Raw genomic sequence first — 17,703 nt, 5'->3', positions numbered from 1 at the left:
AAAGGACTTTGGGATCATTTTCGGGAATGAGGAATGGATGAAATTAATTTCACAATGTGGAAAATTTTTAAGGTAATGTAAAGGCAAATTTACACAATAAAAAACTGTACAAAGATATTATTGGACTCCTGTGAGACTGAATAGATTAGGCCTTATGAATAATTCATTGTGCTGGAAATGTCAAAATGATAATGGCACGCTGATACACTGCCTGTGGGAATGTCCAATTATCAAAAGCTTCTGGATGGTGGTTGTAAAGAACTGTGCCACTCTGTCCAAGACTGTGTTTATTGGGTGATAAAGGACAGCTAGGTAACATATCAAAGGGAAAATTCTCTGTTGTCATAGTTGGGGTTTCAGTGGGATTATTCTCAAACATTGGAAAACCCCCAAAGCCCCACAGTTTAAGAATGGGTGAATATGATGATAAAGACTGCTTCATATGAATGTATGCTTTATAAGTTAAATAACAGAGACTGTAGTGCAGCACCAGACTGGGAGTCATTTTGGTCTTGTATTGGTGGTGTTGCCCGTCAGTGGGATGATGGCTGATTTTCTTCCTTGTTGTATTTCATTTTATTTTACTTATTCTATTTAAGTATTTATTTTTCCTTTCTGAGCGCTTCCACGCCTTTTAGTGCTATGGACACTTTTATTTGCATACGGGAGAACCTGCTTGTTGTTGCTGGAATGTACGGTGTGATTGTCATGCACCAAGTGAAAAGCTGAATTTAAAAAAAAAAGACATCTTGAATCGATGCTGCAAACTGAAAACCCACACTTTAAAGGGACCATGTGTGGGAGGGCTGGAGGTTTGCACCAAACCCATGTCTAAACGTGCACCAATGTCGCATTACATGGTGCTACATGGATCATATGTGGCTTGGCGTGGATCATATGCAGCGACTCGAGGCTGGACGGGCTCAATTGACATTAGACAGGCTCATTAGAGGCTGATACATGGCACATGTGAGGTACAGAGAGGCACATAGAGACTTCTTTGTGGCGGATACATGATAAATTTATACGTGGATCATTATTGGAATAATCACTGACAAATCCATATGGCTTTATTAATTATACCAAGGCTTTAGACGTTTTACATCTGCCAAGGACGTAATAAAATCATCAGCGTTTATTTATTGTTGTCTGTTAGCAAGATTACTGTTGTGTGTTTGGGGGTTTGGCTGGACATTTTGGTGCTGTTTTCTTTTCTTTGCTCTCCAGGTGGTATGCAAACTGTTTTTTCTGTGGAGAAGGTGCTGGCGGAAGAGTCCTTCACCCTCATCAGAACTATTGGCTGCACCTGTGGAGGATGTTCACGTGCAAACTTAAAGACTTTCAGCTGAAGCAGATAATGAGATGGCGTTCTGCATTTAAGCCATGAGTGATTTGAGCAGAATTGCCGGGAACTCGACCTTGTGACGTTCGTTTGTGAGACGCTGAGGACCGCGCCAGGGTTTGACACATCGTGCCTGTGAAGGAGGATGGGTGAGGGACACATGCTGTCAGCACACATCAGAGGTGATGATTGTCTAAATAATTGTTAATAGTAATTTGGTATTTTGTTACGCAGTATATTTGAACATTGATGAGAATTGTGCAGTTTGCTCCTCACTGCCGTGGCGTATGGATTGATGATCCTCCACCTGTTGTGAGAAGCTGCTCATCTATATAAAGTTTAAATTCAGACCTGAATGTGTTGCTGATAGTGTGTGCCTCTGAAGGATATTTGTTGTAGCTCTGTTGACTTACCTCACCTTTTCTGTCCTTCACAGAGTCAGTTTGTTGTTTCCACCTGGGGGTGTTCGGCGGTGAATCTGAGTCCAGAAGTGCCGGGCTTTGATCCATTTGGGCGTTGGAGAGCGCGCCGTCCTTCACCTCGCCAGACAGCTGAACATTTATGTTGCACATGAATTATTGCACAGGAGGGAAATGTTTTGTTTTTGGAACCATTTTCTGGTTATTTAGCGCTGGGCCATTGTCAGATGCTGGTTTGGTTCTCTGACCTGCGTCAGAGAACCGTCAGAGAACATCAAAACTACTGCACAGATTTTACCGAAATTTTCACTACAGATGGATATTATGCCACAGAAGACTTCGTTAAATTTTGGAGGTGATACGAATCCAGATTCTGGATCAAGTTTCACATTATATAGGCTTTAAAGGATTGCACCAAAACTACTTCACGGCCTCACTCGATGTTTGGTATAATTAATAAATATGTCAATTTCACCTAGATTATCAGTAAATGTGAATTATTTTCCCCCAGATATTTAATAAATCTAAATTATTTTTTCTCAGATACTTAGTAAATATGAATCATCTTTCCTTGTGAAATTAACTAGGATACTAAATTTTTTTTGGCAATGTAACTCCTCATTTGGTGTGCTATTACTAAATCCAACACATTTCAACTGAAGGTCAGCCAGCACAGACTACAAGTAGGTCCATATGTGGACAGTTACAAACTTATTTGCCCTGTTGAGGTTTCAAATCCTGCAAAATCTCGTAAATCTCGCTGCACTGCGAGAAATCATTAACACAGAACTGCATTGAGATGCTCTGATCAGGCTGCACACGGACAATAGCATTAACATTGCAACAGGTTGCAGCAGTTCCTGCAACCTGTTACCAATACTTTTTTCAATACCCATTTTGTAAGACCAATTCTAACAAAAAGAAAATTACACTGCACCTACTACATATCTTGAGTTTTATTTTTCAGATTTGGTCATTTTCCACTCCAGTTTTCTTACAGAAAAAAATAAAAAATTTCATTTCATTTATTTGTTTATTTGAGAGGGACAACACAACCAGACATAGAGCAAGCATGTGTTTGCAATTGATGTGATGCACAGTTTATAGCTGGAGCTAATTCACTACTCCTGTCCCTGGTTGGGCCTTTCTACAATTTACATAATTCAAAATTCCACGATTTATATAATTAACCTCATTCACCATTTCATTCAGTCATTGATCCACCTTCTCACAGCTAAATTTTCTTGCATTTCCACACTTGCCAACACACATTTGTAATATACAAAATCTAACAACTGACTTTCTGTATGTTGACACACTCACTCCATTCATTCATTCCTTCATCCACTCTTTCACTCACGGTGCTATTTACACATGGGTACAACATTGGTGACTTTTAAGCCAAACCTTGAGCCTAAAGGTGAACATCCTAAACTCAGATATGCAAAATACGACAACGGAGACTCCGGACTGTTGAACAACTGAAGTCGTACATCAAGCAGAATGGGAAAGAATTCCACCTACAAAGCTTGAACAATTAGTGTCCTCAGTTCCCAAACATTTATTGAGTGTTGTTAGAAGGAAAGGTGATGTAACACAGTAGTAAACATACCACTGTTCCAGCTTTTTTAAATGTGTTGCAGGCATCCATTTCAAAATGAGCAAATATTTGCACAAAAACAATAAAGTTTATCAGTTTGAACATTAAATATCTTGTCTTTGTGGTGAATTCAATTGAAATAGGTTGAAGAGGATTTGCAAATCATTGAATTCTGTTCTAATTTACATTTTACACAACATCCCAGCTTCATTGTAATTGGGGTTGTAGCATTAGATCTCCTCTTTCATCAGAGGCTTGAAGTAAGATTAGATCTGTTCGGCACGGAGCCACTCAAAATGTGGTAACGGCGGCCCCTCAGCCTGATTCTCCATTTATTTCTGCTTCTTAGAAATCAGTTCAGTTTTACCTGTTCATAATTTACCAGCAAAAATACAAAAAATAAAACTCTTGCTGAGGGTGATGGGTATCTTGCCAAAAGGTGAACAAGAGAGTAAAGGAGTGAGGAACAGCCACCATGAAGAGGGACTGGCGGGCAAAGAAATATACTATATTCATGCAAAAAAGCAGAAATTGCAACCAAAAAAGTAGTTTTCTTGCCAAATTTGGAGGAAAAAAAAAAAAAAAAAAAAAAATCACAAATTGTGACCAGGAAAGTTGTTTCAATGATTTTAGTGTTCGACATTGACCCTTTTATGCTGAATGGTATCTCCACTGGACTGCTGCATGTGAACTTAAGAGCTAAAGGTGAAAAATGCAATGATTACAAAACACATACAGAGTAACATATCTTGCCAAAATGATAAAATAAGCAGTAAAAAGATTTTATAAGGTTTCTATGGCAGCTGCTTGATTTGATGTTGCTTTACATATTGTACGTTTTGTAGTTTGCTGCATGTCAGACTAGTTCCCATGATGCCTAGTTGTTCAGGTTCTGCTGATAGATGTTTCTCATTCAGCCAAATCATGCAAAGTTCTCTACAAAGCAATCCAAAGCCCTCTCAAGGAGCTCTTAACTAACATTCTAAGAAATGTCTAAGAATTCGAGGATTTCTTAGAATAACATCACTAGGAGATATTTTAGCCTGACGCTGCTTCGTGGATACGGCCCCAGATCTTGTTTGTGCACACTCACCTGTTGCCTGATTGCAGCTGAAGGTCTCTGACTGAAAGGTTGCATGATTTTATATTTTTCACAAATTTGTGTGTGAACACTTTTTTCCCCCCGATTAAGGTCAGGCTGTAGAAACTGTTAGCACCTATAAATATCTGGGTACTGTCATTGATGACAAACTCACCTTTGAGTCTAATTGTGAAGTGGTGTGTAAAAGAGGACACCAGCGCTTGTTCTGTCTTAGAAAACTGGCATCCTTTCACATTGACAAATCATTGTTAACTGTTTTATCGTTGTTATATTGAATCTGTTTTATCTTTTTGTCTGGTGTCATGGTTTGGAAATTTGTCAGTTAAAAACAAGAACAGTCTGAATCAGACTGTAAAATGGGCGAGCAAAATCATTGGAGGAGAGTCTCAGTTGTATCCAGCCTCTCTGTACTGAGGCAGGTCCAGAGATTGGCTGAGGTAGTTCTAAAGGACAACTCACATCCTCTTTCTTATCAGTTTGAACTGCTCCCTTCAGGACAGAGGTATAAGCTCCTTCCAGCAGAACTAAGCGCTACAAGAGCACTTTATTCCTGTTGCTATTAGTGCTCTTAACAGTTGATTTTGAATATATATTTAATTAATTATTTGCCACTTGCAGAGATGGCAGGTACATTTTGACTTCTTCTGGGTGACATGCTATTGGCCTGTACTTGCCCTGCTCATTGTATTGTATTTTATTATTTTAATTTACTGTATTTTAGCGTGTTTGTGAGATTGTTATAAATGTAGTGACTCACTGCAAACCAATTTACCTTTTGGTACAAATAAAGTACCTTGAACCTTAATAGTCTAAATTAAACCACACATTTCTGGCCTGGCCTGATGTTGCAAAATTACCATGGACAACACCCAGAAACAAGATTATCCAAGATCATTAATCAAACTAACATGACAGCTACAGCTCGTTTTTGATTGGCTGGTAGGTGGCTGATAACTCTGGACAGCTCAGGGATGAACTTTGGATACTCCGCTCCATGTACCTCATCCATTAATTTGTTGGATCGGGACATTCTGCTGTCATTCTTCTAGACTTCTCAGCGTGAGAAATACGAGGTGCAACACGTCAGTGCGGGAACTGGCTGAAATATGTGTAAGAGACTTGAGATCACAGTGGACACACACCGGGCTGCTCCTGCAAAGTCATGGTCACAGTAACCACCCCCGAACAGCAGGTGGCAGTATAAGTCCATAAGTAACAGTGTATGACATTTCACTGTTTCTGTCGGAGTCCAGACAAAAAGTTCTGGTCTTATATTTCAGGACAACTCCAGTAGAAGTGTTTTTAATACACACGTTCTACACTGACGGCTCACGACAGCCCAAGCTATTTATTATTTCTGCTTCAAACATTTAAATGTAGGGTCACCCCCGGAATAATAATGAATAAATATCAGGATCTTCAACTCACACCTCCGGCAGAGCTTCTCTAGGATCCCTGTGGATGTTGGGGGCATTGAACCAGAATGGGCATGTTCAAAGCTCCCATTGCTGAAGCTGCAGCAGGGAGCTGTGGCCTGATGTCTTAGGTGCCTCAGAGGCAGCAACCCTCGAACACTGTGGTGGACACAGGTGGTCAGAGAAGCCGTCTGACTGAATAAGGAGCCCTTCCGGGATATGTATCTCAGAGGACTCCAGAAGCAGGTGCAGCAGCCTCTGCTATGGGGAGGCAAAGCAGTGGTGTGGGAGGAGTTTGGAGCAACCATGGAGAAGGACTTCGGTAGGCCCAAGGTGCTTCTGGCGGATCGTGAGCCACCTCAGGAGTGGAAAACAGGAAACCATCCAAGCTGTCTACAGTAAGGCTGGCACTCTGTTGACCTCAACTGAGGATGTAATCTGGCGCTGGAAGGAACACTTTGAGAACTCCTGCATCAGACTGGGGCACCCTCTAACAGTAGGGGCAGAGCTGGAAGCTCCTGAGGTGGGCAACCTCGGAGTGGAAAACGGGGAACCATCCAAGCTGTCTACAGTAAGGATGGCACTCTGCTGACCTCAACTGAGGATGTAATCCGGCGCTGGAAGGAACACTTGAGGAACTCCTGCATCAGACCGGGCACCCGCTACAGTAGGGGCAGAGCTGGAAGCTGATGGAGGATTTCATCAATTTCCCTGGTGGAGTCACTAAGGTAGTCAAACAACTCCACAGTGGCAAGGCCCGGGGGGGTTGATTAGATCCGGTCAGAAATGCTGAAGGCTCTGGGTGTGGAGGGATTGTCTTGGATGAGACGTCTCTTCAACATTTCGTTGAGGTCTGGGACAGTGCCTAAGGAGTGGCAAACACACTACTCAGCCTCCCTGGTAAAGTCTACTCCAGGGTGCTGGAAAGGAAGGTTCGGCTGATAGTCGAACCTTGGATTAAAGAGGAACAATGCGGGTTCCATCCTGGTCGTGGAACAACCGACCAGCTCTTTACTCTCACGAGGATCCTGGAGGGTGCCTGGGAGTATGCCCACCAGTCTACATGTGTTTTGTGGACTTGGAGAAGGTGTATGATCGGGTACCCCAGGAGATACTGTGGGAGGTGCTGCGGGAGTATGGAGTGAGGGGGTCCCTTCTCAGGGCCATCCAATCTCTGTACTCACAAAGCGAGAGCTGTGTTCGTGTGCTCGGCAGTAAGTCGGACTCGTTTCCCGTGGAGGCTGGCCTCCACCAGGGCTGCGCCTTGCCACCGATCCTGTTTGTGATATTCATGGACAGGATATCGAGGCGTAGTTGTGGGGAGGAGGGTCTCTAGTTTGGTGGGCTCAGCGTCTCATCACTGCTTTTTGCAGATGATGTGGTCCTGTTGGCTTCATCGACCAGTGACCTCCAACACTCACTGGATCAGTTAGCAGCCAAGTGTGAAGCGGCTGGGATGAGGATCAGCACCTCAAAATCTGAGGCCATGGTTCTCAGCAGGAAACCGATGGATTGCCTACTCCGGGTAGGGAATACGGCCTTGCCCCACGTGAAGTTCAAGTAACTTGGGGTCTTGTTCACAAGTGAGGGGATGATGGAGCATGAGATTGGCCGGAGAATCGGCGCAGCAGGGGCAGTATTGCATTCGCGCAACCATACTGTTCTGAAAAAAAGGGAGCTGACCCAAAAGGTGAAGCTCTCAATCTACTGGTCAATCTTCGTTCCTACTCTCACCTATGGTCACAAGTGTTGGGTCATGACCAAAAAACTAGAGTGCGGGTACAAGTGGCTGAAATGGGCTTCCTCAGGAGGGTGGCTGGTGTCTCCCTTAGAGATAATGTGAGAAGTTTGCTCATTCGTGGGGAGCTCGGAGTACAGTCGCCGCTCCTTCGCATTGAAAGGAGCCAGCTCAGGTGGTTCGGGCATCTGGTAAGGATGCTTCCTGACCGCCTCCCAAGGGAGTGTTCCAGGCACGTCCATCTGGGAGGAGACCCCAGGGAAGACCCAGGACTAGGTGGAGAGATTATATCCAGTCAGAGGTGGTCAATGTGGCACGGGAAAGGGAAGTCTGGGGTCCTCTGCTGGAGCTGTTGCCCCCGCGACCCGAACCTGGAAAAGCGGTTGAAGATAAAATATCAGGATAATAATAGAAAAGTAAGATTAATACATGTTGACTAGAAAACAGAAATAATCACAGTTTTATAGGATAATGCAATATTGGTCAGGATGAGTTCAGCTCAGGACACAGGGCCAATGAACTGCATCATGAATGGGTCCATAATGAATACATTAATTAATGAACAGGCCCAAAAAGGACCTGGGGGCAGATGCATTTCTTCATGAACAGATAAGGGGAGGGTCCAGACAGATTTCAGTGGTTTGTGATATTGGTGTGTTTTGGGCCCGCTGTCTGTCTGTCTATTATATTGCTCTGTTTCTAACTAACCTGTCTCACTCTCCTGGTAACAGAGGAAACATGATCCAGGTCTGGGCTGGCTCTGATTGACATCACTGAATCTGGGACAATTTGGGGATTCTTGCTTCAGACTTGTATCATGTCCACGTGAGCAAGACAGCTTCTCAAACCAGTCTGTCCTGAGTACCAGATTTCCGGATATCCACACGGACATACAGATGTATATTCAGAGGGGTTTTTTTTCTGGCTTAGTAAGATATAAGAAAAGTACTGTTTTAGCATACGCTTAGAAAATTACAAAGATCTGTTTTGAGAAAAAATAATTTAATAATAAAAAAACTGTACATGCAATGAGTCTGTGTTTCATGTCTTCATCCCATTGTCGTCCTTCAAGTATGCAGATTTTCCTTCTTGGCTTTGCTTGCTGACAAAGAGATCCTCTGCTGTTGGATTGGGCTTCTTCAGTGTCCAGTGCAGATAGCCGTTGTGGAAGTCAGCAGCTGTCAGACGTTTCTTCAGGATCACCGTCCTGAATCCCACCCAGCCATCCTGGAACACACAGCACCCAAAGCGCAAACACATACAGAAGGGAAAATATGAAAAAATTATGCTTATTATAGTATCTAAAATCACACATACCTTCAGAAAAGATTTATTATTACTTTAATTCACACATATCTTAGAAAATTTTTATTATTACTTTCATTCTGTTAAATTTTACATTTCTTTTTCCCCCAGACCTTTTAAGTCTGCACATGGTTTAATCAGGTTTATATTTGCACTGAAAGGCTTGCACCTTCATTTAATGTTTATAATTAAAAGTTTGTAAAAGTTTGGGCACCCCTGAAGATTTCCCTTTATAAATTATTGGTTGTTTGGATCAGCAATTTCAGTTAAATATATCATATAGCAGATGAACACACTGATATTTGAGAAGTGAAATGAAGTTTGTAGGATTTACAGAAAGTGTGCAATAATTCTTGAAACAAAATTAGGCAAGTGCATAAATTTGGGCACCCCAACAGAAAAATACATCAATATTTAGTTAGTAGATCCTCCTTTTGCAGAAATAACAGCCTCTAAATGCTTCCTATAGCTTCCAATGAGAGTCTGGATTCTGGTTAAAGGTATTTTGGACCGTGAGCAGGCTTTGTGTGAGCAGTGGTCCACCCCTCTCGTCGGATTTTTATTGCGAATAAATGTCTGAACGATTTGGACCTTTGCTGCATCAATTTTTTTCCAGAAACTGTGAGAGACCTCCAGGGACACCATTCAGAAAATTAATATGGCTTTCAGGGACGATTTTATGGGGATTATACAGATTAAGGAGTGTTACTGCCGCTTTAAGGATGGCCCACAACTGCTGAGAGCGCGCAGTGCTCCGAGCGCCGATCGACATGCTCAAACAACCAGATCATTTCCAACGTGAAGGCTTTGTTGATCCGGGACCTCGTCTGACTTTCACAAAAAGGCAGAAGGCGTGGATATCAGCACTTTTTCGGCACATTCCACTGTTACAGGAGTTTTTTTCATGGAAAGAAAAGCGGAGGGACGCGCCACGGAGCCGTTCATTACGCGGGACAAAACCACCTCGGTGTTGGTCTTTGAGACCTTTGAGATGGCTTTCAGATGGATTCCGGTTGCATTTCAGTCATGTGATTATCCGATTGTGATTTTGCAGGAGCTGGACATGCCCCAACATGTCCTGGAAGGCTTCATCACGGCGTTGCTTTGCGCCATGCGGCTACACCGCGCTCCTGTTTGTCAGAGTTTGTCACAGCGTGACACGGGGGGGGGGGGTGAGTGGCCCGCTGCGGCTTGAGCCCGCAGACTCGATAAGCGCAGAGACAAAACATAAAATAGTCCCAAATACTCACACATTTTTATCACGTTCTGTTAACTTAAATAAATATTTTTGTGTTAGCTCACTGTGTGGGACCATGGTATAAGCGGATTAAACAACTTGAAGCATTATACTCGTGCATTATACGGTTTGAATGCACTTCGCGGCGTGTTTCAGACTCCCCGTCGTGCATTCAAACAGTATAATGCACGGTTTCTCGTTGTTTAATCCTTACTTATATAGCGCCAAATCACAACAGAGTCGCCTCAAGGCGCTTCACACAAGTAAGGAAGGTCTAACCTAATTCGATTATAAAAAATGTTTGAGGCAAATTCTGTGCCTCGAAGCTTTATTAATGTTGTAGTACATATACCAGGCCTGTGCGTGGTGCTGTAACATAACCAGAGGAAAAAAAAACAGAAGAAGACTAGAGCATGCACTGAAGCCATGTAATGGCCCAGGCAAATGGCATATGACAATTCCTGAACAAAGTGGAAAAAAAAAAAAAAAAAAAAAATCACAATTCATTAGGAAAAGGTGGATGAAAGAGCTTTATGACCGAATAGCCTGTGAATCAAGAGCACAAAGGAAAGAGGAACACAACTAAATTGAATCTAACTCTGATCTTGACGCTTTAAACGAAACGTGCCTGGAGCCACTGCTTGAGCAGTGTGTGTCTTTGCGTTCCAGGACGCTGGAATGGAGCTGGGACGGAGCTTATAGCGCCTGAGTCCTGGAGAAACTGCAAGCAGAGCGCGTGATCCGATCCACTGTGGAGATCTGTGCGCACATCTGTGGCTCCATCTGCTCTGGTTCCTCGTCCAGAACAAAAGAAGGATCATCTCCTTCATCGTCAGAATCCTCACTGTCTAATGACACACTGCACGTGCCGTCTTGCCCCAATTAAAAAATTTTTAAAAACGCAGGTGTGCCATGGTGACTGCTCTATCACTGCATTACGTTACTAAGCCATATATTGATTTATAACAGAAAACTGTCAAAATGGGGAATGGGGGAATAAATGTAAATATATGAGAGCATAATTCTGCCTTCCAGAACAGCTACAGCTATTTATATAATCATCTGAATCATCTACCTGTTGCCACATGTACATAAGGGCTGAATTGTTATTCATACACATACTATTATATTTAATTAAAAAAAAATAAGCGCACGCAGGAGGCGATTGCTGTTACCGCCGCTGCTGCTGACGCTGAGTTCAAGTACCATCAGAAATTACACAACTTTGTCATTTCAAATTCAGCAGTTGCTTGTGGCAAAATAATTAATTGTATCCACAAAAAATTACTTCTGGCCTATATAAGGCGCCTGAGCCCAGTGAAGCTGACCTCTCACCCAGATAAAAAAAACTTCCAAGCAAACTGGCTGAGTTTGCCCTGTAATTTCCAATGATACACGAACGCAGTGGCAGCGGCAGTGGCAGCAGCAGCGCTCACAAACGGCTTCTGTACTGTATGAAAACATTCATCTGGTCGAACGAAGTCAAACTAAACTCTAACATTACAAAAACTAAGCAAACAATAAAAACCTTCAAGAACAGCAAATTGAAATATAAATGAATTGTGGTTTCTGACGGCATTCGTTCAAATTTTTCAACAGTTTAAAAATCCTGACGAAGCGCCAGCTGCAGGAACAAAGCTGCACGAAGGTTAAACGATGCCAACTAAACTCCAGATTTCTTGATTCGTTTGGGATTCATTGCCCTTCGTTAAGTGCTGTGTGACCAGGCCTTAAGCGCTAATCCATTTAGCACAAACGCTACAGCTTTCCAGCGTGACACACCTTTTATGAGAAAAATGGTCCACGCTGATCATCTGAATAGCTTACTGCACATTTAAAGTGTAGCAGTGTGTTTCTGTTTTTTAAAAAAACACTGTTTCATCTGCTGGCTACTCTCCGCTCCACGTGGGAAGTGGCTATTGGCACGGCGGCCAGCTGCTGTCTCTCTCTGACCGGTGTGAGGGACTCTCAGCACTTCCCTCACACCAGCTGAACAGAAGGCCCTGTCTCCCAGGGTGTGTAGTTTGGTGCGAGGGGCACGGACAAGATTAGTGTTGTATGCACAGACGGAACGGGAGGATGTGTGAGGAGGTCTTTGAGGTATGTGGGGGCATTGCCATGGATGCATTGCTGGGTGATGAGAGCAATCTTAAAATGGATTCTGTAGGTGATGGGGAGTCAGTGAAGGTTATAGAGAATAGGTGTGATGTGCTCCTGTTTATGAACTCTCATCAGAATTCTAGCTGCACTGTTTTGAATGTAGTGGAGCCTTTGAAGGTTTTTTCCAGAGATCCCAAAGAGCAGGGAGTCATAGTATCAAGCCTAGAGGAGACAAAGTCATGGACAAGTTTTTCAACATCAATGATGACATGGTACTGTAGTGAGTGTAGTTTCAAGTTGCTGCCCAAATATCCATGAGTGGAATTGGAAAGAAGTGAATTCTGCATCACCTAAAAGAATACCTGAGGAACAGCAGTAGGCACAGACAAACCAGTGACCCAGTGTCACTCCTGGCAATTACCCCTCAGAGAACTCAGCCTCTGGACAGCAACCAAATCATTGATATTTTTGCTCTTAACCACAACAACAGGTGCATTGTACTGTTATGAAGACATCAATGGTAGGAGAAGGATTTTCTCCTCTGCCTGCCGTTAGCATTTTTCTCATGAGGCTATAGATTACATGTGTAGGCCTGTGAATATTTGTATTGAACAATAGCTTATGTTTGTGTGTGTGATTTTGGTCATTCTGTATGTCATTACTGATTGTCGCTAAGGATGGGTATTGATAAGATTTTATCGATATCTATGCCATCATCGATCCGATTCCTTATCGATACCTCTTGTGAATTTTCTGTGTACTAAAAGTAGGTGTTACAGGTTTTCTATGTCAACAACATTTTATTGAGTCTTAAAGTAAATAAATATGAAATTGGTCACTGTATCCTTGATCTCTGGTCATAAATAAAAGAAACAAAATCTGTAGTTTTGTCAAAAGCATTTACTTTCAGACATTTTGGCATGAATGTCTCTCCATACCTCTGAGCTGAGCTCAGCCAGCTGCTGCACGTCATCTCATTTTGAGAGGAAAAAAAAACCCAATTTGATCAATTGCAGTTTATTTGTATTACAACATTTGGAAAGAGGTGTCAATTGATTTAAACTGTGTTTCGCTTTGAAGTTATTAATTCCAAATGGACTCTATCGTTCTAACTTTACTCAGCAGAGAGCAGCGCAGCGTTTGGAGCTGTGTGAACAGAAAGGAGGATGATTCTCGTTTCTTTCTCACAACAAGACAAGAATCCCAGTTAGTGACTTTAATCTGCACAAAAGTGACTCACAATTAGGGCTGTCACGATTATTACAATATTCGTCAATCGCGATTATTTTTCATATTCGCGATTATTTTTCATATTCGATTACCGTGAATTATTTATTTTATCCACAATTAGCATAAAATGACTCAGAATCTAACGTCGTGGCTGCAGCCTCGCTCTCGTCTTAAGGCGATCCGTCCTGCCGTTTGGACGGCCGATAAAAACAGCGTCCGTCTTCTCAAAAGCCGTCTAAAGTGCGGAGCTGTCGGTGTGTGTGTCTGTGTGTGTGTATGTGTGTGCGCGCGCGTGCGGAGTCAACAGGCTGCAGCGCAGTCTGCAGGCTGTTGACTGGGAGGGGGTGCGTGAGGGAGATTCCTGAATGCAGGCGCGACACATTACAGTCTGAGAACCATCAGTGCGCAGCGAGCGCGGAGCAGAGAGACGATTTTAACCCGAGTGAACATGTTAACAAAACCAAAACGTGAAGCTTTTACTTCTCTCTGAACTTTCTCTAAAGGTGTGATTCTGCCGTTACCATCCTGTTCACACCACATGCGCGTCGTATGCTGAATTTATGAGATCATGAGATGAAATAAATGGTCAAATATCTTTAAAAACATATTTAAAAATGAGAATATATGAATGAACTGAGCCACAAAAAAAAAAAAAAAAAAAAAAAAAAAACCCTGACATTGTGATGTGGTGATGTTCAGAAGCACAGATCACAAAAAGCAGCTGAGAACTCTGAACTTTAACAGCTGTTATTTTCCAAAGGTATTTATTTGTTCAATCTTGAGCTTAATGTAGTGTTTAAGCACAAAACGTGACTGATGAGGAGAAACAATTTCAGAAATGCAACAGAAACAACCACAAATCAGAAAAAGTTGGAACTGTATGAAATGAAAGATAAAAATAAAAATGGTGCACGTTCCTAGTTTCTCCACTCACAGAAGCCAAACGTTCTTCCAGAGTTGTGTAATTATACTACAATAGTAGAATATAAAGAAGGGGAAAAAAAGAAAAAAAAAGACAATATATTCATCAATCGCAATTATTTGTCTGACAATTAATCGTCTCCAGAAATTCCTAATCGTGACAGCCCTACTCACAATCGACAGATTTAGGGATGAAAGTGGTGAAAAACAAAAAAAGCTGAAACCCAAAATTACCCCCCAACACCACCCACACGAAAAAGTTTGAATTCTAGAAGCTCTGAAATGCAATCTGGGACTATTCCAGCCAATATACTGCAGTGAGTGCAGCATCCATTTTGGTGAGGGAAAACCCAACTGTCCTTATTCAAATTCACTGCAGTAGTATTCTGCTATTACTAGGATGTAGCAGTTTTCTAGCTTGGCAGATAGTTCAGGAGGAAATCACTGAAGAAATTAACAAATTGAAAATATGGTTTGACCAAAACAAATTGTCAATAACTTAAATAAGACAGGGATGAAGTGGAGGTGTAAGAGTCACTAGGTGTTCACAGGAAACGGTTATTTATTTCTATATTCATTTATGTTCATTGTTAGTTGGTTTTATTTTTCTGTTGTGTTTATTTTAGGTTCTTTTTGTCTCTTTCTCTAAAACTGTATTGTACCATTATTTGTTTATTACTTATTATTATTACTTATTATTGTTGTTGCTATTATTATAATATAAACAAAATAAATTTTACAAATAATACATTTGACTCTTTTACAACAACAAACGCTGAGCCGTTAATTATTACACGGAAAACAAATGCACACAAACGTGCTGAGATGCGAACAGCTTAATCAATCAATTCAATCAATTTTATTTATATAGCGCCAAATCACAACAAACAGTTGCCCTTAATGCTAACTTTAACATTGAAAATGCCATAGACATGCTAACACATTAGCATCGGTACCTTTTTTAAGTTAAAAATACATCTATCAACTCTTTCAGAAGTCCATAACAGGTCAGTTAACATAAAAAAGGTAAATTACTCACAGACATGTGCTCTTTGGGGTTTTAGTGGGGAAAAATTAAGATAAAGCGAAATAAAACAAAGAATTAATGAAGCATTGAGTCAGATCAATCAATGCTTCATTGCAAGCTTCAAAGAAGAGCCGCGTTACAGAAAGGTTGATTACATACCCTGCAGGGGTTCTGTAATCAACGTAGAGACATGATCATTTTCCCGACAAACACCCCCAAAAACAACGGTCGCTCTGAAGGACCGATAAGGGAATCATCAAGCAAAAAGGCTATTGATGTCGGTGGATCAAATCATTTTAATGATACCCAAAAAACCGGTTCCCGATATCCAACCCTAACTGTTGCAGATCAGAATGTGACTATGTGTACACATGCCTGTGAATGTGGCAGAGGTGTAGCAGAGCCGTTGCGACACACGAGCCCATAGCACTCATAAAAATGCTAAGCTCCCCAACAGCACCTGCAGAAAAAAAAATCTCTGGAGGCCCAATCTGTGTGCTACCAAACAAGAGTTCGCAAGTTTGTTTGTTTTTTTTTATTAAATACAGAGTAGTCTTACAAATGCTCAGGAAATCTTCACGTTTTCCATTTCTGAGGGAACCAAAAATAATCAGAGTTTAGAATCAAACATCGAATTGGTATCGGTCTTAAAAATCCAGTATGGGTCAGGTTCTGCTGAGCTACATAATATTTAAACTGGATTTTTTTTTTTTTAATCCAGCAGGATATTTTTGAAATTTGAGGAAATTGAAAATGCCTTTATAACATGTTGTACACTAAATAACAATAATTAGTCAATTATTTTTTTAAACGTCCTCGCTGACATGTTGCCGGCATCAAATAAAAGGCGTCAAACTGCGCCTGGATCCGGATCAGCAGGGATTCGGGGTCTGGTCACGTACCTGTGCGCGGCCACAGCCCGGTTGTTCAGGTACTTCTGGGCCGTCATCACGCCGACGAAGAGGAAGTTCTTGGACCTGGGTCCAGGCTGGTCGGTGGTGCCTCGGTTCTGCGGCGGCCACAGCTCCCTCCGTGGGGCTCCGTTCGGACCGCAGCCGCTCGGGGTCGCCTTCCGTTTGTGTCCCGCTTTCTTCAGTTCAGCGGCTTTGGGCAAAATGAGTCTGGATGCCAGCGTGAAGCCGACCACCAGCCCCAGAAGGACGCTGAACCAGGCTCGGCGGCTTCGACCGGCCATCCCGCCGTGTGCCAGCACCAGAAAAGAGGTAAAGGCTGGGTTGGGTTGGCGTTCGGAGCTTCGAACCGGGCTCACGCCGCCTTTTCTTCCAGCTGCCGTAGCATCACAGCAGTCTGCCCCGAGCCGCCAGCGGAACCGTCGTCCGACCATCAGCCCGGGACCAGCTTCAGAACCGCTTCACACTCTCGAACCTTCTCCTTTCCGCTCGAACCGGGTCCACATTTTCTCCGTTTATCGTTTCATCATCAGAACCGCAGAAACCGCTGAGTGAGCACAGCTTTGAGTCAAACGGCTTTCCGTAGAAAGGCTCTGGCTGATGAATTTCCTTCAATACCCGCTGCTGCATTCAGGCTCCGCGGGAAATCCTAAACGTGTCGTTGAGTTGGCTGGGGAAGCCTGTGCTGACTTTTCTGTTTTATCTCGATATCTTTGTGCTTTTTTTTAATGTCGTCGTTGACGTTGTGTCGGGACTTGCGCCGGCCTTGTTAACAATACTGTTATCTAAAGCTCATTTTTGTTGTGCACACTTTCACATTCAACTTTCTGACTTCGAGCAACGCGACGAGCACAGACTAATGGTGCGTTCCAGTTGTCCTTAGAGGTCGGAATTCCCATTTCCGACGTTAGATTGAAATGCATTCCAGTGGACTCGGGAAAATGTGGTTGTCCACAGCCGATATATGTCTGGGCCGAGGGGACAGAGCTCTTTCTGTGGTATTTTTATCCACAATCTCAGGAGAGGGATGGTCACCGGTTTGTGAACCCACTGCTGTACTGACAACAACACAGAGACCCACAACTCAAGTCAGAGTGCAAAAATCCACCATCCAACACAACATATAAGTTTTAAAAAATGGGAGTTCTGCTGAGTTGTTCACTGTGTGCGCTGTCATATTGCTGTGATGTCAGGTCGATGGACTTGGTCTACTTGACTCTTGCTGGAGTTTCCAACTTTGAATTGTAACTTGAATTGCCATTACATTACATTTTGCCAATTTGGAGACCCCCCCCACCACCACCAAGTTTTGAGCCGTGGAATGCGCCATTATGCTGAACTGAAGTCAGAATTCCA

General features: G+C 42.6%; 1 protein-coding gene across 1 annotated transcript; it reads right to left on the bottom strand.

Moving 5' to 3' along the window:
• Window positions 1–8,657: 8,657 nt before the first annotated feature.
• LOC117503303 lies at window positions 8,658–16,983 on the bottom strand. The gene is made up of 2 exons (XM_034162521.1): window positions 16,293–16,983; window positions 8,658–8,843 (listed from the first exon to the last, which is right to left on the bottom strand). The coding sequence occupies exons 1-2, from the start codon at window positions 16,779–16,781 to the stop codon at window positions 8,658–8,660; spliced, it is 675 nt and encodes a 224-aa protein (XP_034018412.1). The 5' UTR covers window positions 16,782–16,983.
• Between the last annotated feature and the right edge of the window lie 720 nt (window positions 16,984–17,703).

The sequence above is a fragment of the Thalassophryne amazonica genome, chromosome 2 (genome assembly GCF_902500255.1).
Source record: "Thalassophryne amazonica chromosome 2, fThaAma1.1, whole genome shotgun sequence".
Classification (NCBI taxonomy): domain Eukaryota; kingdom Metazoa; phylum Chordata; class Actinopteri; order Batrachoidiformes; family Batrachoididae; genus Thalassophryne; species Thalassophryne amazonica.
Note: the sequence above shows the minus strand (reverse complement) of the source record. Positions and strands in the feature narration are given on the sequence as shown.

Excerpts from the sequence above, each read along its gene's own strand:
- LOC117503303 (XM_034162521.1), bottom strand. The coding sequence starts at position 16,781 with ATGGTCGGACGACGGTTCCGCTGGCGGCTCGGGGCAGACTGCTGTGAT. Across the intron at positions 8,844-16,292 it reads CTGATCCGGATCCAGGCGCA|GATGGCTGGGTGGGATTCAG; the intron begins GTTTGACGCCTT and ends TGTGTGTTCCAG.